The 21,049-nt window shown below is 40.3% G+C and overlaps 1 protein-coding gene across 8 annotated transcripts in view; it reads left to right on the forward strand.

The window, feature by feature from the left end:
• Positions 1–21,049, forward strand: part of ARHGAP6 (Rho GTPase activating protein 6) — a 528,247-nt gene that overhangs the window by 437,303 nt on the left and 69,895 nt on the right. For all 8 annotated transcript variants that reach the window (XM_081567203.1, XM_081567204.1, XM_081567205.1 and 5 more), the window contains one exon: positions 1,776–1,935. In XM_081567203.1, coding sequence (XP_081423329.1) covers positions 1,776–1,935 — 160 coding nt within the window. The remainder of the gene's footprint in view (positions 1–1,775; positions 1,936–21,049) is intronic.

Raw genomic sequence — 21,049 nt, forward strand, 5'->3', positions numbered from 1 at the left:
GAAAAACCATAGCTTTGACTAGACGGACGTTTGTTGGCAAAGTAATGTCTGTTTTTTTGAATATGCTGTCTAGGTTGGTCATGGCTTTTCTTCCAAAGAATAAGCATCTTTTAATTTCATGGCTGCAGTCGCCATCTGCAATGATTTTGGATCCCCCCAAAATAAAGTCTGTCACTGTTTCCATAATTTCCCCATCTATTTACCATGAAATGATGGAACCAGATGCCATGATCTTAGTTTTTTGAATGTTGAGTTTTAAGCCAACATTTCCACTCGCCTCTTTCACTTTCCTCAAGAGGCTCTTTAGTTCTTCACTTTCTTCCATAAGGGTGGTGTCATCTGCATCTCTGAGGTTATTGATATTTCTCCCAGCAATCTTGATTCCAGCTTGTGCTTCATCCAGCCTGGCATTTCACATGATGTACTCTGAATATAAGTTAAATAAGCAAGGTGACAATATACAGCTTTGATGTACCCCTTTCCCAATTTGGAACCAGTCTGTTCCGTGTCTGGTTCTAACTGTTGCTTCTTGACCTGTGTACAGATTCCTCAGGAGCAGGTCAGGTGGTCTGGTATTCCCATCTCTTGATTTTGCATTCCAGAATGTCTGGCTCTAGGTGAGTGATCACATCATCATGGTTATCTGGGTCATGAAGATCTTTTTTGTATAGTTCTTCTGTGTATTCTTGCCACCTCTTCTTAATATCTTCTGCTTCTGTTAGGTCCATACCTTTTCTGTCCTTTATTGTGTCCATCTTTACATGAAATGTTCCCTTGGTATCTCTAATTTTCTTGAAGAGATCTCTAGTCTTTCCCATTCTGTTGTTTTCCTCTATTTCTTTGCATTGATTGCTGAGGATGGCTTTCTTATCTCTCCTTGCTATTCTTTGGAACTCTACATTCAAATGGGTATATCTTTCTTTTTCTCCTTTGCCTTTTGCTTCTCTTCTTTTCTCAGCTATTTGTAAGCCCTCCTCAGGCAACCATTTTGCCTTTTTGCATTTCTTTTTCTTTGGAATGGTCTTGATCCCTGTCTCCTGTACAATGTCATGAACCTCCCTCCATAGTTCATCAGGCACTCAGTCTATCAGATCTAATCCCTTGAATCTATTTGTCACTTTCACTATATAATTGTAAGGGATTTGATTTAGGTCATACCTGAATGGTGTAGTGGTTTTCCCTACTTTCTTCAATTAAGTCTGAATTTTGTAATAAGGAGTTCATGATCTGAGCTACAATCAGCTCCCGGTCTTACTTTTGCTGACTGTATAGAGTTTTTCCATCTCTGGCTGCAAATAATGTAATCCATCTGATTTCGGTATTGACCATCTGGTGATGTCCATGTGTAGAGTCGTCTCTTGTGTTGTTGGATGAGGCTGTTTGATATTATCAGTGCGTTCTCTTGGCAAAACTCTTTTAGCCTTTGCATGATGGCAATTAGCAGTAGTTTTTTCTGTTACTGAGAAATAAAAATGAAAAAGTTTCCATGTGTTCCCATAAAAGAGAGGAAGCAATATCTTGAAATATCTTTCCACATGGTTTTCCTTGTGTGATTTTATGAGATCGGGTGACCTAGAAGATTCTCCAGATTGGGATGTTTGCAATTGACTGAGAAAATCCACAGTTAAGAGTGGGTTGGATTTTAGGGGCTGAGAGCCAATTTTGGAACACAAAAATGAAGTTTGCTTGACATTATGACCAATTGAGGGAGAGGCTGAGGTTTGTGAGTCACAGATCACTGTGTGACCATCGATGTTTTTCCCCTTGGTCTGCAGGGTGATTTCACCTGGAACAGTATGTCGGGCCGCAGCGTGCGGCTGAGGTCAGTCCCCATCCAGAGCCTCTCAGAGTTGGAGCGAGCCCGCCTACAGGAAGTGGCTTTTTATCAGCTGCAGCAGGACTGTGACCTGAGCTGTCAGATCACCATTCCCAAAGGTAAGGCCCCGTTTTGCCATTCTGTGGGGGATGTTGCCAGTCAAACAAATGCTCTGCCAGAGTTACAAGCTGCAGATTCATCTCAGCCCCACCACTGACCCAGGAAGGAAGCTACAGCTTCTGGGTCATTGGCTGTCATGAGCGTCCAGTTTGAAAGATGTGTTCAATAGGACAGTTTACATGTCAACTAATATGTTTATTAAAAGGAAGATTGACTTGGGGCATTAAAGGGGAAAGCCACGTGCATCTCAACAGTCTACGTGGCTTCAGCACAACCAGTTAAAAAGAAGTTTCAAAAGAGTCAACTTAAAAGATTGGAAGAAAAACCATGTCTATCTCAAGATGATTTCAAGATAACCAGTTGAATGGTTTAGCAATCTGTTAAACACGTCTTTTGACCTTATACAAACCCCAAATCAGTTATTATACCAATGTTAACTCATTTTTATCCACCTGGCATTCTCTGTTAGGTTTCAGCACGATAATGCTGAAGCCAGTGCAGGACTAGTTGTCTGATGTTTTTACAAACACAGATTCTGATTCTGGTAAAAATGGGAAACATATATTTGAAATCCTTTGATCTGTAAACCCTGTTTTCAAATGTTTTCTATTTTCTATAAAGGCACTTTTTAATGTGCATTACCAGATACAGAAAGGTAATTTGAGGTGGAGTGAAAAGCTGTGATGCTACACAAATAGAGTAAACCTGACAGAAAAAGAACATTGGATGCTGTGCCTAAAACTTATATATAAAAGCTAGACTGCCTTGACAGATTTTAGTATCTGCAGAACCTCTCCTTTGCTTTCTTTTATTGAGGGGTTGAGGGAATGCTTCATGAATAGTTATTCATAAAATAATTCATAACATGCATACGCACATATACATAGATATGTAGTTCTCAACCAACGATGGTTCCCCCATCCCCAGGTAGAATTTAGCAATGTCTGGCTCCACTTTCAGTTTTCACAGCTTAGAGGAAGGATGCAGCTGACACCTAGGGGTTAGAAGCCAGGAATGCTGTTAAACATCCTATAAGACACTGGACAGTCCCTCACAGCAAGCATCATCAGGTCCCAAGGGCCCAAGTGTACCGATTGAGCAACCTGAATATACGCATGAACACATGTGCTTACATTTCGTCAACAACAGTGCTGGTGGGGCTATTTTCTGGGCTTATTTGTGGCTAATGGTAGCAGTTCTAGCGTGGGAGTCTGAAGACTAGAATATGAGGACTTGTCCAGTCACTTCCCCTCCACAGGTGAGCTTGTGTAATTCACCCCTCTAGTAGGAGGTTCAGTTTCGTTGACTAGAGAGAGTAGCACAAAAACACTGACCACCCAGAATTTTTCACTGGATGATGACTCTCGGGGCCACTTTTATTCTTTTTCTTAAAAAATTCTTAAAGAATGGAAGTATAGTTGGTCTACAATGTTATATTAGTTTCAAGTATACAGCATAGTGATTCAGTATTTTTACAGACTATACTCCAGTCAAAGTTATTATAAGATAATGGCTATGGTTCCTTGTGCTGTACAATATATCCTAGATGCTTATCTATTTTATACATAGTACTTCATACCTCTTAATCCCATATCCCAATCTTGCCCATCTCTCTTCCCATTCCAAACTTGTAATCAGCAGTTTGTTTTCTATATCCATGAGTCTATTTCTGTTGTGCTATATACATTCGTTTATTTTTTGCATTCCACATATGAGTGATATCATTCAGTATTTGTCTTTCTCTGTCTGACTGATTTCACTAAGCATAATATTCTCCAAGTCCATCCACATTGCTTCAAATGGCAGAATTTCTTTCTTTTTATGCCTGAGTAATATTCCATTGTGTGTGTGTGTGTGTGTGTGTGTGTGTGTATGTACATATATATGTGTATATATATATCACATCTTCTTTATCCACTCATATGTTGTGAATATGTCAGTTGCTTCCATATCTTGGCAACTGTAAATAATTCTGTCATGAAATATTGGGGTACATGTATCTTGGTTCAGTGGTGAAGAATCTGCTTGCCAATGCAGGAGACACGTGTTCAATTCCTGGGTCAGGAAGATCCCTTGGAGGAGGAAATGGCAACCCACTCCAGTATTCTTGCCTGGGAAATCCCATGGACTGAGGAGCTTGGTGGGCTACAGTCCATGGGGTCACAAAGAGTCAGACATGAGTTAGCAATGAAACAATTTGAATGTGTTGTTTTTTTCTAGATATATACTCGAGTGGAATTTCTGGATAATATGGTAGTTCTATTTTTAGTTTTCTGAGGAACCTCCATATTATTTTCCACAGTGGCTGCACCAGTTTACATTCCCACAAACAGTGTTGAAGGATTCCCTTTTCTCTACATCCTCACCAACATTTGTTGTTTGTAGACTTTTTGATGATATCCATTTGGCGGATGTGAGGTGATATCTCATTGTGATTTTGATTTGCATTTCTTTGATGGTTAGTGATGCTGAGCATTTTTTATGTGCCTCTTGGCCATCTGCATTTCCCTTTTTGGAAAAATGTCTATTCAGGTCATCTGCCCATTTTTTAGTTGGGTTATTTGTTTTGTTTAATGCTGAGTTGCATGAGCTGTTTTTGTCTGTTGGATACATACAACCCCTTATTGGTCACATTGCAAAAATTTCCTCCCATTCCGTAAGTTGTCTTTTTCTTTCTTCTTCTGTACTGCATGGCATGTGGGATCTTAGTTCCCTGACCAGGGATCTAACTTGTGGCCCCTGCATTGGAAGCATGGATTCCTAACCACTGAAAGTCCCCATAGGTTATCTTTTTGTTTTTTCAAGGGCAAAATTTTAAGCTTAATTACACCCTGTTTGTTTATTTTTGCTTTTATTTCTTCTGCCTTAGGAGATAGATCCTAGAAAATATTGTTCCGACATGTCGAAGAGTGTTCTGCCTATGAGCTTTATGATTTCAAGTCTTATATTTAGGTCTTTAATCCATTTTGAGTTTATTTTTGTATATGGCATGAGGAAGTGTTCTAATCTCATTTTTTTGCATTGGCTCTTTTTTTAAAAAATTTATGTTTTATTTATTTTTGCTTGCACTGGATCTTTGTTGCTGCCCTTGGACTTTCTCTAGTTGTGGTGATTGGGGTCTACTCTCTAGTTGCTGCGTGCGGGCTTCTCATTGCAGTGGCTTCTCTTGTTGCAGAGCATGGGCTCTAGAGCATGTGGGCTTCAGTAGTTGCAGTTTGCGGGCTCCAGAACTTGGACACGATAGTTGTGGCACATGGGCATAGCTGCCCTGCAGCATGTAGAATCTTCCTGGACTAGGGATTGAACCCATGTCCCCTGCATTGGCAGGCAGATTCTTTACCACTGAACCACCAGGGAAGTCCTAATCTCATTTTTTTTTTCATGTAGCTGTTGAGTTTTCCCAGCACCACTTATCCAAGAGACTGTCTTTTCTTCATTGTACATTCTTGCCTCCTTTGTCATAGACTAATTGACCAGAGTTGTGTCAGTTTATTTCTGGGCTCTATGTGTCTAGTTTTGTATCAGTACCACACTACTTGGTTTACTGTAGTCTAAGGACTGGGAAGGTGATATCTCCAACTTTGTTCTTTATTCTCAAGATTGCTTTGGCAATCCCAGGTCTTTTGTGGTTCCATACAAATTTTAGGATTATTTGTTCTAGTTCCGTGGAAAGTGTCATGGGTATTTTGATAGGGATTGCATTAAATCTGTAGATTGCTTTGGGTAGTATGGCCATTTTAATAATATTAATTCTTCCAGTCCAAGAGCATGGGATATCTTTCTATTTCTTTGTATTATTTTCAGTTTTCTTCATCAGTCTTTTATAGTTTTCAGAGTATAGGTTTTTCACCTCCTTGGTTAAGTTTATTCCCAAGTATTTTATTCTTTTTGATGTGATTTTAAATGGAATTTTTTTTTTTACTTTTTTCTGATAGTTCATTATTACTGTATAGAAAAGCAACCGATTTCTGTATATTATTCTTGCATCCTGCTACTTTACTGAATTCACTGATTAGTTCTAATACTATTTTGGTGGAGACTTTAGGGTTTTCTATACAAAATATCATGTCCTCTGCAAATAGTGGTAGTTTTACTTATTCCCGTCTAATTTGGATGCCTTTTATTTCTTTTCCTTGTCTGATGGATGTGGCTAGGACTTCCAATACTATGTTAAACAGAAGTGGCAAGAGGGGCCACTTTTGTTCTTTAAACTGGTATCTTGGACTCTGTTGAAGGTCATGAAAGAGTTCAGGAGAAGGTATTGGTAGGTTAGGCCAAGGGACTGGTGGGGCAGGCACATTTCACTGACTGATGCCTGGCTCCTGTGGCTTTTTCATCATACTCTACTTGACACCACAACCATACCCAGTTCCTCCCAGGAGGAAATTCCTAGCCTTGTTATATCTTCTCATCCTAATGTAACACAGAGATCCTCACCTCAAGTAAGAAGAAAATCCCTTTGGCAGTTGGTGAAAAATGACAACTAATCGCCATCAGGCTGGGTTGCTGCCTCTTCCTAGGACAATCTCATTCTGCCTCATCTTGTCTTTGTTTGGTTTTAGGGTGGAGATGAAACCTGCCCTTGCTTCCCTATTAATTCACAAGATGGCCCAGGTGGGGTCCAAGAGCCCTGTCTCTGTTTTACAAGAACAGATGATCTTTCAGTTCCTAAGAAAAAATTTTAATAGAAATGTTGGCAAGCCCAATTTATAGTGAAGGAAATGAAGACTCTAAAAAGTTATGTGAAACCTAGATTTGAGACATATCAGATGAGATATCAAGGAACAAATAGTCTTTGTAATTTTGTTTTCAAATCCAGTTAATTTGGTGTTTCTCTTTGTTCTTGCTCTTAAAAGAGTCCATTAAATAACCTTTAACAAACAGAGAATTTTATATAACTTATCTTCTAGAAGCTCTGTCTCCATTGCTTATTTCTGCGACTCTGTAGGTCCTAGTACATTCAGGGAAAGATTTGTTCTATCAAGATGTTCAAAGATGTTTGGGCTACAGGAGTTATTTTGACATTTTCTATCAAAATGGGCGCTAATGATTTACAAATCATCTCTTACTTATGAAAGAGGGAACGAATTGTGTGGCTGGGTGGGAAAAAACAGACATCACCCAAGAGTTTTAAAACTACTATTTGGGTGAGATGATTATAGACACTGAATATTTACCAAGATCAAATGCATGGCCGGTGCTGAGTGCTATGATGGCAGCTTCCGTCTGAGGATGGCCGCTTTCGCTCCATGCAAAAACCTAAGTGGAGGTTCTAAACAGAGTCAGAGTCACTGTATGAATTTGCTAAGGAAAATAAGTACAGATGCCATGGTCTAGAACCTAAACTAATGATATAAAGCCTACTGAGATAGTGGGTGTAATGAAAATGGAAACACATTCAAGCTCACATTTTTGCTCTTTGTTACCTTAGAATGACTGTGCGTGCGTGCTCAATCACTCAGTCGTGTCCAACTCTTTGCGACCCCGTGGACTGTAGCCCGCCAGGCTCCTCTGTCCATGGGGATCTTCCAGGCAAGAATACTGGAGTGGGTTGCCATTTCCTTCTGCAGGGGATCTTCCAGACCCAGGGATCAAACCCGCATCTCCTGCATCTCCTACATTGGAAGGCAGATTCTTTACCACTGCGCCACCTGGGAAGCCCCTGGAATGACTATAGGAATTTATTTATGGGTATGTTTGGAGGACTCTCTTCCTCTCTAAGACTGGTGCTTCCATGGCTCAGATGAATGATAATATAATGTATTCATCAGCTGCTGGGATTCACCATAGAGAGGGAAGAATTGAAGGTTGAGGGTTAGGAAATCACTGGAGTTATTTCCTAGAGTGGACTGCAGTGGTGGGATCCAAAGCCACAGAGAGTTTGAGCTCCTCCTGAGGTTGAGTAGTAGGTGGACATGGGTTATATGGGTACAGATGCAGGCAGATTAGATGATGGGAAAGCGTGTGGAATTTCACTCCAGATTGCCTCTCCTCTCTCAGCAAAATAAGAAACAATTTCATCTGGTAGGAGTGGGGATAAGGAGGTCCTGGAGGTTTGAGGAAAGAGGAAAAGAATGGAAAAGCGGGAAGTGAATGGACCAGCAATGTTGCAGGATTGTGGGGCAGCCCAAAAGGTCTATTCGAGGTTAGAAGCTGGGAATTTAAATTGCAAAATAAACATCTGGGCAGCTTTGTTGTTGTTGTTGTTGTTGTTCAGTCGCTCAGTGGTGTCCGACTCTTTGTGACCCCATGGACTGTAGCAAGCCAGGCTTCCCTGGCCTTCATTATCTCCCGAAGGTTGCTCAAATTCATGTGTATTGAGTCAGTGATGCCATTCAACCATCTCATCCTCTGTTGCCCCCTTTTCCTCTTGCCCTCAATGTTTCCCAGCATCAGGGCAGCTAACCACTGCTAAAGCAAGCACACCATTTTGTACTTTGAGTTCCCCAGCCTTAGTTAATCCAAATCTCCTCTCAGTGGAGTTAGGATTTTCTAGCTGAGTTCAGTCATGGTAGGGAGGGACATGGCAGTTGAGAAATCTGTGGTAAGAAGAATCCTAGACCCCTCAAAGATGGCCTAGAATCTTTGACTATTTCCTTAACATGTCTAAATCAACTTTGCAGATGTGATCAACTCAGGTCTTTGAGACAGCAAGATTATTCTGGATGATCTAGGAGGATCAAAACTAATCACATGAGTACTAAAAAGCAGAAAACTTTCCTAGCTATAGTCAAAGGGAGATATGACTTTGGAGGAATAGTCAGAGAGATCCATTGCTGCTGGCTTTGATGATAGAGGAAAGGACCACAAGTGGAAGAATGAGGTCAGCCTCTAGAAACTAAAGAAAGGCAAGGAAACAGATCCTCACTAGAGCCTCTAGGATGGACTGCAGCCCTGCTGACACTTTGCTTTTAGCCCAGTGAGACTCATCTCAGACTTCTGGTCTCCAGAAATGTCAGCAATAAATTTAAGTCGTTTTAGCTGCTAAGTTTGTGGTCATATGTTACAGCAGCTGTAAGAAACTAATACAGTATACAGGAGAGTGATTATAGTCTCAGACCATGGGATCTAAGCTGAATAAGAAGAGAAGTTAGAAATAAATGTAAAAGACATATTTTTCTTAAGTAAGAAGAATCAGTTATATAAAGATATCAATTATGTCCTAAATTATCTATAAACTGCACATGGTTCCAGAAAACATACTGAAAGAATTAATTTTTGTAATATCACTAAATTGATCTAAACATCATCTTGGCAAATAATTATATGAAAGTAAGTAGACGGGGGAAAATCTGAAAAAGAGGTCAAACAGAAATTATCCCTAGCCACTTATTAAATGTTATAAAACTAAAGCAATTAAAAGAATATTGTACTGTTTCACAACAGGCAGATCAATGGAACATAATAGAATTCAGAACTGAGCTAAAATAAATATGAGAACTTATGACATAAACATTGCATTTCTTATCAGGGGGAAATGATGGATTATTATTGTATTTGTGACAATGAGACTACCATTGAGAAGAAAAATTGAGATTCTGACCTTGCTCCTTATATCAAAATAAATTGATGTGGAAGAAAGATTTGAAGATTTAAAAAATGAAAGTATGAATGCACTAAAACAAAACATAGCTAGATATTAATATATTTTTACGTGGAGGAAGTCACTACACAGAAAACATAGAGTGACCTGTTTTGTTACATTTAAAAAGGAGTAGAATCATCTGTGTGGCAAAAGTAAATAAATAAATAGAAATGTATTACACATTTGAAAAACTAAAGGCTAACTTCTCTACGATACAAAGCTTTATTACAAATTAATATGAGAAAGAAAATAATTAAAATGTGGACAAATTATAGGCATCTCACAGGAAAAGAAATTCAAATGGTTTGTAAATATCTATAAAGGTGCTCTCACCCTCATATTCATTCAGGAAATGCAAGCTCAACAACAGGGAGATTATTTTTTCCTCTTAGATTGGAATGACTCCAAAAGTTAGATAGTATATTTTCTCAGAAAACAGACTTTCACATACTGTTGAGAGGAATATAGTTGTTGCAGCAGCTTTCAAGGCAATTTGACAACATTGGGCTTCCCAGGTGGTGCTAATGGTAAAGAACCTGCCTGCCAATGCAGGAGACCTAAGAGTCGCGGGTTCGATCCCTGGGTCAGGAAGATCCCCTGGAGAAGGGCATGGCAATCCACTCCAGTATTCTTGCCTGGAGAATCCTATGGACAGAGGAGCCTGGCGGGCTAGAGTCCATAGGTCGCACAGAATCAGATATGACTGAAGGGACTTAGCATGCATGCAACTTTGAAATGGCCCAATAAAGCCACTTCCTCAAATGTATCTCACAGATATATACTTGTCAAGATAGGCTATATATATATTAGTCAAGATAGGCTAACCACTTAGTACCTTAATAATATAAAAGTGTCTTTCAGGCACCATCTAATGCAGGTTGGCCATAACGATCAGGAGAGTGGACTGTCCTCCACACAGTCATGCAGGAACCTAGGGTTCTCCAATCTTGTGACTCCTCCCTCCTCTCTATTTATTTAGCCAGGAAACACACACAATAAAAATTTATTTAGCCAGGAAACACACACAATAAAAATGAGTAAGATTTACATAAATCTTATAAGATGACTGGAGAAGGCAATGGCACCCCACTCCAGTACTCTTGCCTGGAAAATCCCATGGATGGAGGAGCCTGGTAGCCTGCAGTCCATGGGGTCGCTAAGAGTCGGACATGACTGAGCGACTTCACTTTCACTTTTCACTTTGATGCATTGGAGAAGGAAATGGCAACCCACTCCAGTGTTCTTGCCTGGAGAATCCCAGAGACGGTGGAGCCTGCTGGGCTGCCATCTATGGGGTCACACAGAGTCGGACACGACTGAGGTGACTTAGCAGCAGCAGCAGCAGTATAAGATGACTGATGAGTTTAATTCGTTACCCCCATCTAGAATTAAGCCATTTCAATGAGGAAATTTTGAAGATGCTAGAGAGAACCTAGTGTAGAAATAAGGATGTCTTTCAGTGGGAGGGATCGTATCTATCAATAGAGTTTTCCTGTGAGCTTGAGATTGCCCCATGGAGGCAACCATGGAATGTTTCTACCTGGTCAAAGGCTGCTCTTGGCATAGGCTCTTGAATCAGACTGTCTAGTCTATAAATGGCTTAATCCTTAACAGCAGACTCAGGGAACAAATGCGGAGATCATGATCGAGAAATTAAACACCTAATGACCTTCACGGGCTTCCCTGATGGCTCAGTGCCAAAGAATCTGCCTGCCAATGCAGGAGACTCAGGAAATGCGAGTTCAATCCCTGGGTCAGGAAGATCCCCTGGAGGAGGAAATGGCTATCCACTCCAGTATTCTTGCCTGGGAACTCCCATGGACAGAGGAGCCTGGCGGGCTACAGTCCATGGGGGTGCAAAAGAGTTGGACATGACTTAGCAACTAAAAAGCAACAACAGCAACAATGGTTTTCATAAACTTTTCATTTATTCAGAGCACATCAACTGAGTTGTGTTTATGTATCAGGTTCAACTAATATTATTTGGATAGCATTTTAATACAAATAGTCTAAGACAGGGGTTAGTGAACTGGTACCCACTGGGCAAACTCAGCTCACCATCTGTTTTTGTAAATACAGTCTTATTGGCACACAGCTATGCTTATTCATTTACATATTGTCTATGGCTGCTTTTGAGCACCAGTGGTAGAGTTGAATAGTTGTGTGTCCTTATGCCTCATAGAGTCTCAAACATTTACTATCTGGCCTTTTACAGGAAAGAAAAATTGCTGACTTCTGGTCTAAGGTAAAATGAAGGGAAGCGACTGGTTGATGCCCAATATGTAAAGCAGGTTAGTGTAGGTGATATGGCTTAACCTCATTATAATGGAAACTAAATATTTAAAGCTGAATAGTTTCACAAGAGAGAAATACATATTCAAGTTTTCTTCAGTGCTGTTTTTTCCTTCACTTAATTTCTGGTATCAAAATTGAGAAAAGCTTTGTTTACGTATTTTGAAAACAGTATCATGGAATGAGGAATAGCTGATGGTTTAAGAAAATGTGGACAATAGTCTAATAAAAGAGTACCCTGATGCCTCAAAATGGCTCAGTTATATGGCTTCCTTATGAAGTGGTCCCTCACCATTGTCCCTCAGGCTGTGTAAAACCCAAGTAAACAACTCAATGAAATCAAGAGAATGACATTCTTGGTTGGTTAACACTGCAGCTGTCTTTGGTTTGTGATTTGAATGTTGATTTTAAAAAATAAGGGCAACCTGGTGGACAAGGCAATTGATCTTGGGTGTTTATGTAACAACCCTAGACAGAAATTATAACTGTCCAATTTCTGCATTATCCCTGCTGCCGTTGTCCACTTGAAGAGGTGAAATGCTAGAACTGTTTATCAGAACTTTCTGTGTAACTGTGGGTTGCCCGAAAAGTTCATTCACGATTTTTGGCCAACCCAATAAAAATGAAGTTGAAACCTACTTTCAGATCCCAAACTCCAGTGTAGGTAAAAATGCTGATAGGAAACAATCACCATTAGGGTGACCAAAAAATAATGTTGGGCCACTGGGCCCAGAGACTCTCAGCAAATGTCTCTAGTGTATGAGCTGTAGAGGTAGTAGCATCTTTTATGTATTCACAGTCACCAATGCTGTGATCTCCCCAGAGAGTTGTGATTTCCCATGGGGTGAGGCTATTTCGTATTTGTCTCTGAATCTGGAATACTGGTTATACTGCCCAATACTCCAGTGACTCTCAGCAAAATCTTTGAGAAATGCATGAATGCGTGTATGCATACCTGCATATTTACCTTTAAAAGTTAAGCTCCTGCCTTCACTCTTCCCTATCTCTCTAAAGACCAACAACCATCTTTCTCTTGTGTTCCACAGGATCCTCAGTAATGATTTTGAAATGGCAGTGCTTCCCTATTGCTTCACCCCATGCCCAGTTTCCAACTTTGATTGATGGTCCCACAGGGTTGACAGGATATTTGAGCAAAGTAATAACCATGATGAGCTGAAAACATCGCCTAACGTTTTATACTCTCAAGAAAAGTCATTCGTCATCATCATCATTATCATATCATCACCACATCACTTTGTCTTGTATCTTCCCTCAATCCTAGGTCACCCATCATTATGTCTCACTTTAACTATAACCATAGACCCTGATTTCCTCAGTTCAAGACTTCTCTCCAATTCTGCCCACTACACCTAAAAAGCAGCAGAGTAATCTGCAACCATAGAATCTATTCCTTTGTTGAAAAACCAACTCCCAAGGCCCCCATTGCCTACTGAGATTACTATCAAAGCTATTTTCAATACTATTTCACTTAAAAGAGGGAATCCATTTGGTTTGTAGCCTGTGCTGAGCATACACCACAGATTTAAGTCTGTCTTAGAGCAGTAGGTTTCAAAGTTTTTGTCCAAAATCTATAGTGAGAAATACATTTTACATCTCAGCCCATCAAACACACAAGCCAAATTATGCTTATCGTTATCTGAGATACGCCTCTACAATGTTCTCTTCTATTGCCTTATGTGACCCACTAAATTTTCATGATTCATTAATAAGTTATGACCCACAGTTTGAATAACGCAATCTTGCCTGTTTTTTTTTAATTTTATTTTTAAATTTATTTATTTTAATTGGAGGCTAATTACTTTACAGTATTGTAGTGGTTTTGTCATACATTGACATGAATCAGCCATGGGTGTACCTGTGTTCCCCATCCTGAACCCCCTCCCACCTCCCTCCCCATCCCATCCCTCTGGGTCATCCCAGTGCACCAGCCCTGAGCACCCTGTCTCATGCATCGAGCCTGGACTGGCAATCTGTTTCACATATGATAATATACATGTTTCAATGCTATTCTCTCAAATCATCCCACCTTCGCCGTCTCCCACAGAGTCCAAAAGACTGTTCTATACATCTATGTCTCTTTTGCTATCTCGTATGTAGGGTTATCATTACCATTTTACTAAATTCCATATATTTATGCATTAATGTACTGTTTTCTTTCTGGTGTTTTTCTTTCTGACTTCACTCTGTATAATAGGCTCCAGTTTCATCCACCTCATTAGAACTGACTCAAATGTATTCTTTTTAATGGCTGAGTAATATTCCATTGTGTATATGTACCACAGCTTTCTTATCCATTCCTCTGCTGATGAATATCTAGGTTGCTTCCATGTCCTGGCTGTCATAAACGGTGCTGCAATGAACATTGGGGTACACGTGTCTCTTTCAATTCTGGTTTCCTCAGTGTGTATGCCCAGCAGTGGGATTGCTGGGTCATATGGCAGTTCTATTTCCAGTTTTTTAAGGAATCTCCATGCTGTTCTCCATAGTGTGAATAACGTAATCTTGGAAAGCAGACGGAATGGAGAAGAGATGATCACAAAGAACAAAAAAATGTCAGCATAGAAAACTTTCACTTGTTCGTTACTGTGGGGGCCTTGGTAAGATGGATGGGGCAGTTTCCCTAGGGCCACAGAAAGAGGCTAGACCCTCAGCCTAAGCATCTAGTGCCTTCTCTACCTGGAGCCCAACAGTGGAGTGCCACCCAGGGGCTTCCTGTGCTGCTTCACTGCTCTGTCTCCTGTACAGCCTGAAGGGGGCCACCATGTGGAGTATTAGGTTCTGAAGAGGTAGAAACCTCTGACAGAAGCTATAATGTCATGCCAAAAATAATCCACAGGGACTTCCCTGGTGGTCCAACGGTTAAGAATCCACCTCCCCCAATGCAGGGGACATGAGTTCGATCCCTGGTGTGGCAAGATGTCCCATGCTGCAGGACAACTAAGCCTGCACACCGCAACTACTGAAGCCCGAGCACCCTTGAACCTGTGCTCCACAACAAGAGAAGCCACTGTAATGAGAAGCCCGCATGCTACAACTAGAGAGTAGGTCCCGAGCACTGCAACTAGAGAAAGCCTGTGTGCAACTACAAAGACCCAGGGCATCCAAAAGTTAAAAAAAGAAAAAAGTAGTCCACATCCTCAAGGAGTTCTTAGTCTGTTGATAGAGAAAGCACAGATACATCAACTGTGTTAAAACACAGAGCAGTGAATAGCATCCTATCCAAGTGACCTGTGGTGGCCCTGACAGATAGAAGTTGCCTTATCTACCTATTCCAGGAAAACCCAGAAATGACAGCCAGGTTTCGCTGCAGGTTTATTTTGTTTTGTTTCGTTTTGAAATTTTCTTCTTGGATGCTCTCCTCTATACCCCAGGGCTTTTACCACGGCAAGTTCTTGAGTGTGTGCTGCTGTATGATTCTGTTCTGGTGCCAAGCAGGCAAGTCAGTACAACAGTCAGTGGTTATTTAAGCCATATGTTTTGTGCCTTCATATTCACAAATGGCTTCCTTCATGTTCTCAGACAATATAGGTTTCTATCTGAGCTCTTGTCCCTACTGGTTACATTTACATGTATGGATATATCTTTGTTGGAGTAGCAACTATTACTGCACAAGGCTTTGGCATCTTGAACAAAACTTTTGTCACTGCATTTTCTGAAATATTCTGGCACCTTTCAAACATTTCAAGACTACACTGTTCTCTCTTTTGGGATCATGGCCCAAAAGTAAACTTGATAATTACCCAGAATGTCCCATCCTTGAAATATGAATTGGAGCTTCCATTTTTGCTTTTTCCTTTGTTTCCCTTTGGGCAAAACAAAGGCAAGTAAGTATTAACTGAAATTAAATACTGAGTGTTTTTTTTAAATCCATCAAGCTTTCTAGATAATTTGAAATTGCGCCCTCAAGATGATTTAAAAATTCAATCAGTGAGTGTTTCTAACATTTTTATAAGTGGAAAGCTGTGGGAAAGTAGTTTAAGGAGGTCTTCATTCAAGATTGGAGAGGGCAAATTACAGCCCACAGGCCAAATTCAGCGCACTGCCTGTTTTCGTAAATAAAGTTTTATTAAAACGCAGCATACTCATTTGTCTCTGTATTGTCTAAGGCTACTTTAGTGCTTCAACAGCAGGGTGGACTATTTCTGGCAGAGACCATGTGGCCCACAAAGCCAAAAATATTTGCAGTCTGGACCTTTATAGAAAAAACTTGCTGACCTCTGATTTAAGAGATTAACATTAATTAATTTGATATAGTAATTCACAGTTATTATCCATGTGATTGGTCAACTATACCATCCCATTCATTTCAATTTCTTCACTATCTTAGTTTTATTTTTCAATAATTGAGTGTTTTTTTTAGTTATCAGACCTTCATAACTCTCAGATGTTTTAGTGTTTATATTATATGAGATCAAATATTTTTTCTTCAAAGTGAGTAATAAATTCCTTTGGTTAAACTAAACAAGAAAGAAATGTCAATATTTTAATGAGTTGCTTAAACAACTGAAGCCACCATGCAGGTTATAGGAATGTAAGTTATGCATCAGATGGGTGGCTTTAATAATAAGTTAATCTCCAGTATGGGTTGATTTTTAGCTTTATTATTACTATCTGGTTTGATAACTGAACATTTAGCTATCTTTGTCTTTAAGGACTTCACTTATTTACAGATTTGCAGTTCTTTGTAATCTGATCTTCCTGTTCCTACCCTCCTTCCTTATCTCAGATGCCACTCAAATCCAAATCTTCTAGGGTTGTCTTTCTTAGGGCTGCCTAGCATTACCTGACAAGGCTAGTGCAAATATAAGTAGAAAAACACATCCTGCAACAGTTTTGAATTATCCACTGTTAATACTTTGGCCACCTGATGCGAAGAGCTGCCTCATTTGAAAAGACCCTGATGCTGGGAAAGATTGAGGACAAGAGGAGAAGGGGACGGACGACAGAGGATGAGATGGTTGGATGGCATCACTGACTCGATGGACGTGGGTTTGGGTAGACTCTGGGAGTTGGTGATGGACAGGGAGGCCTGGCGTGCTGCGGTTCATGGGGTCACAAAGAGTCTGACACGACTGAGCGACTGAACTGAACTGAACTGAAAGATGCTTTGGCTACAAATGACAGAAACCAAAAAAAAGTGATCATATAGCAAAGCAATTGATTATATTTCTTTACTAGGAGCCCAAAGATAGGATAGTTACAGGACTCATTAATTCAGTGGCCTTCCCCCTTTTTTCTCTGCCACAATCATAGGTCACTTCCTTCTTTGTCTGGCTTCTCTCCTTGTCACAAAATGACTGTGGTAGCAGCCGGCATCACTGCTTCTGTGGCAGCATGAAGAGACAGAAAAGAGCAGTGACTCTTCAGCAAGTATTTTTTAATAGCAAAAAAGGATTTTCACTGCTATCTTCTAGCAGGCTCTCCTCCTTTCTCAATCCCTAGAATTGCAACACCTGCCAGTGCCCAAATCAGTATGGCAAGCAGAAAGACCTAGCTTGACTTAAGATTCCTTTCCTGAGCCTGGGGTGAGAACTCATCTCAGGATGCATGACCATACAGAGGGTGAGCACCTAACAAAACAGGGAAAGAAAAAATTGGATGGGGGGTGTAGTAGGATAAAGATGGGTTTAGATTAGAAACTATTGATGTCGATAATAGCAATGTCATCTTCTGCCATTGCAAACAAGCAGTAGAGAGGAAACCATTCTTAGATTGATTTGCATTCGTGTCTAACAGTGCTTTGCTTTTGCTGCTCAGGAAATAATTAAGAAATTGAATGGAAAGGATTAAAGATTAAATCATAGCACAGTTACTTGTATGGTATTTCTATAGCATAAGGGGCTTCCCTGGTGGCTCAGCAGTGAAGAATCAGCCTGCAATGCAGGAGACCCAGGTTTGATCCCTGGGTCGGGAAGATCCCCTGGAGAAGGAAATGGCAACCCACTCCAGTTTTCTTGCCTGTGAATCCCATGGACAGAGGAGCTTGGTGGGCTACAGTCCATGGGGTCACACAGAGTTGGACACGACTGAAGCGACTTAGCACACATACATATCATAAAGAACCGCTCAAATGGTTCAAAGAATAATCAAAAACAGGAATGGGAAAGGAAAGGATGAGAAGGTTAATAGTCTTCATCCAATTGTACCATTGAGCCAGTGACAGCATCTATAAGAGCTGTTTTCATGACAGCAACTGGCGGAAATTTGGGGGAGTTTCCAAGGATTAAAGTCTATGACTTAAAGATAATTGATTCCCTTCTTGCTTATTCATTATAAAATGATATCTATCCAGAGAAGGTAGATAGCATTAGCCCCTTAGAGAGGTCAAAAATCACACCATGTGTCAATGCCCTTTTCTGAGTCTTTTCAACTTGACCTGCAAGCTTTGGCTTTAAAACAAGTAATACTAAACTCCTCTAATTTGCGATTTAATATCCTAGAGTTACCAATCTAGGGTATTTCTTTGGGATGAATGCTTTCTGTCTTTTTGTTCTCCTGCCTCCTTGCTTTCCTTTATGCTCCAGGAAAGAAATATAACTTAAGGAAATGACTTGCCAAAAGCCATTTTTCTTGTCCTGATATTAGGACATTTTTGTTTCTGCAAATACAATACCTCCATCAGTTCAGCTCTGTCAATACCTCCATAGACTAAGTTAAAAATACTATTTTCAACTCAATGTATGCACAATAAGAGCTGCACATTCAAGAGCCTGGAAGGGCAGACTAGCTCCTAGTTTGAGAGAAGGTAACAGCAGAGCTGTTCTTTTGGATCACGAGCTTATACCTTTATTTTTTTTTCTTAACTCATAGTACTTGAAAGTGGAAGAAATGACAGCAAGGAAAAGGTCCTTGTAGGGTATAATTTGTTCACGACCAGTTATTACAGTAAGCAGTGATTACACAGAATGCCTGGTTAAGGAAAAAACCATAGTTGAGCTTTTAAGCCTGTGGCATCCAAGCCATGCAGACAGCTTTTCTACCTCACATTTTGGTAGAATAACGAGACATGCTGGACTCACTGTTTTCTGTCCTAGAACCTTACTTGTTTTGAGGTTCAAGAATCTACAAGGTCTTTTTTTTTCCTCTTGAGAAAAAATTTCAGAACTAATTACCTTGCCAAATAATTTACATGAAAGGAGAAAGGTTTTTTAGTGTTTAGTTTAGCTGGAAGCATGGTGACCTCCAAGAGCTGTCTTTCTTTACAACAGTGAGACTCACAGAATGTTCTTAGTTTCTGACCACAGCTTTGATAATTTCACCGCCACTTCAACATGTAAACTGTGGGGATTACTACATTTCTCAAGTACTTTGGGGAGCCTTGGCCCTAAGGAGAGGCATCAGCACTGCTTAAGAATACCATAAATATTTCTTTCCCCAAGAAACACAGACACTTTGGAAATTAGATTTTGAAAACTCTAATCCACAAGGTGATAGCAGGATGAAGAAATAGTCTTGGATAGATTGGAATTTAAACCAAGAAGAATGACTCAGTGACCCAGTTTCTACCTACTTTCTATTTCAATCAAGGTTAGTGGAAAAACTGCCAAGGATAAGGTGATACATAAATGGAAACTTTAACCTATATAGATTTGATTAAATAACCAAGAGTCCATAACATGAAATATTTCTTGAAATAGCATGAATATCTCTATATACAGTGAGATTCAAAGTTGACTGAAAGGCAGAGCCAGTTTGGGCTCCAGCACATTGTTTCCCACTTTTTCCATGTAGATTGTTTTCTTCCAGAATTCTTGTTTTTCACTCTCTAGAGCCCTAGTTGCCACTAAAGAAACTCAGTGTCCCTCCCTGAATTTGAGATTTTTCTCATCTTTTTTCACCAGTAGAACACTTGCTTGATAAAAGTTTGGATTACTAGGAATAAAACACTAAGAGGCTTAGGATAAGAAAGGATTTCCTAGACTTGGCAGGCACCATGAGATTTATCGGGAGAAATCTCCACCAAAATTCAAAGGCTCCTGAGGAGGGTAACTTCATCCTTTAAGACTGAATTTGAGGGGCTTTCCTGGTGGCTCAGTAGTAAAGAATCCGCCTGCCAATGCAGGAGACACATGTTCCATCCCTGATCAGGGAAGATCCCACATGCTACACAGCAGCTAAGCCCAGGCGCCACAAGTACTGGGCCTGTGCTCTGGAGCCCGGCAATTGCAACTACTGAGGACTGTGCACCCTACATCATCCCTTAACAGAGACTACTTGTTTTAGAATAGAGGAGAGAGCCCTCCTTTGGCTCCTGTCCTCAATATCTGGGGTTAATCCCAGTTTAACTCTTAGGCCAGAGTATCTCACCGGCTCCAATGGTTCCCCTATCCTAGGATTGTTGCCACATTTCCGGCCAAGAAGCAGAGGCGGCCACTTCCCTGGTAACTACTACTCTTTCCTGCCCAGGCCGCTCTCCTTTCCTTTTCTTGGGATGTACTTTGAATATGAAGCAGGCAACTCAGAGTGGCAGGGGCTCTTTTGAACTCATTCCACCGCGCATGTGTGTGGCAGTAACTGGCTCCATTGTCCAGCTCGAATTTTCCTGGAATGTGATTTTGACTGGCGTTTTGGTTGCGCAGCTCTCATCAGTCCCTATATCATTTTCCAATGCTGATTTATTTAGCCAAGTTCACTTACATCGATGAGATTAATTATCCAAAAATACTAGACTTGGAGTCTGGGCCCAGTGAATGGCCTTCAGGTGCCAGGGACCATAAATAATATTATTACTTCTTTGACAGAGCTCCAAACTGGAAGTAAAATATCTGGTCTAGTCTTTCACTTGCCTTATTTTGGAGAGATCTGTGGCTTGAGAGCCATCTAAAAGGGATGCAGATGAGAATAAAGGATGAATGTTAGTTTTAGTGAAGGGTTAAACATAGTTTTAGAAGATGCTTTTATAAGACATCCACAGATTGTGTAACTCACCTAACGTGCTTTCACACATCCGATTTAAAACTACATTTTGGTTTATCAGAATAGGCATCAGAACATGAAAAGTAAACAGATTCTGTACTAATCAGTTCTTGGATGCACATGACAGGTACCAAGTCTAGATAACTTAAAAAGAAAAAAAAAATTAGAGAATCTAAGAAATATGAGGTATCTAAAGATCATCTAACTAGCCACGTATGAAAACATCACCAGTGCCATGAAAACAGATCTGGTCAAGCCTCTCAACCGTCCACTCCCTTTCCAGAAAACATGCTACACAG

The sequence above is a fragment of the Giraffa tippelskirchi genome, chromosome X, assembly GCF_054371585.1.
Source record: "Giraffa tippelskirchi isolate mGirTip1 chromosome X, T2T-mGirTip1v1.2.pri, whole genome shotgun sequence".
NCBI lineage: Eukaryota > Metazoa > Chordata > Mammalia > Artiodactyla > Giraffidae > Giraffa > Giraffa tippelskirchi.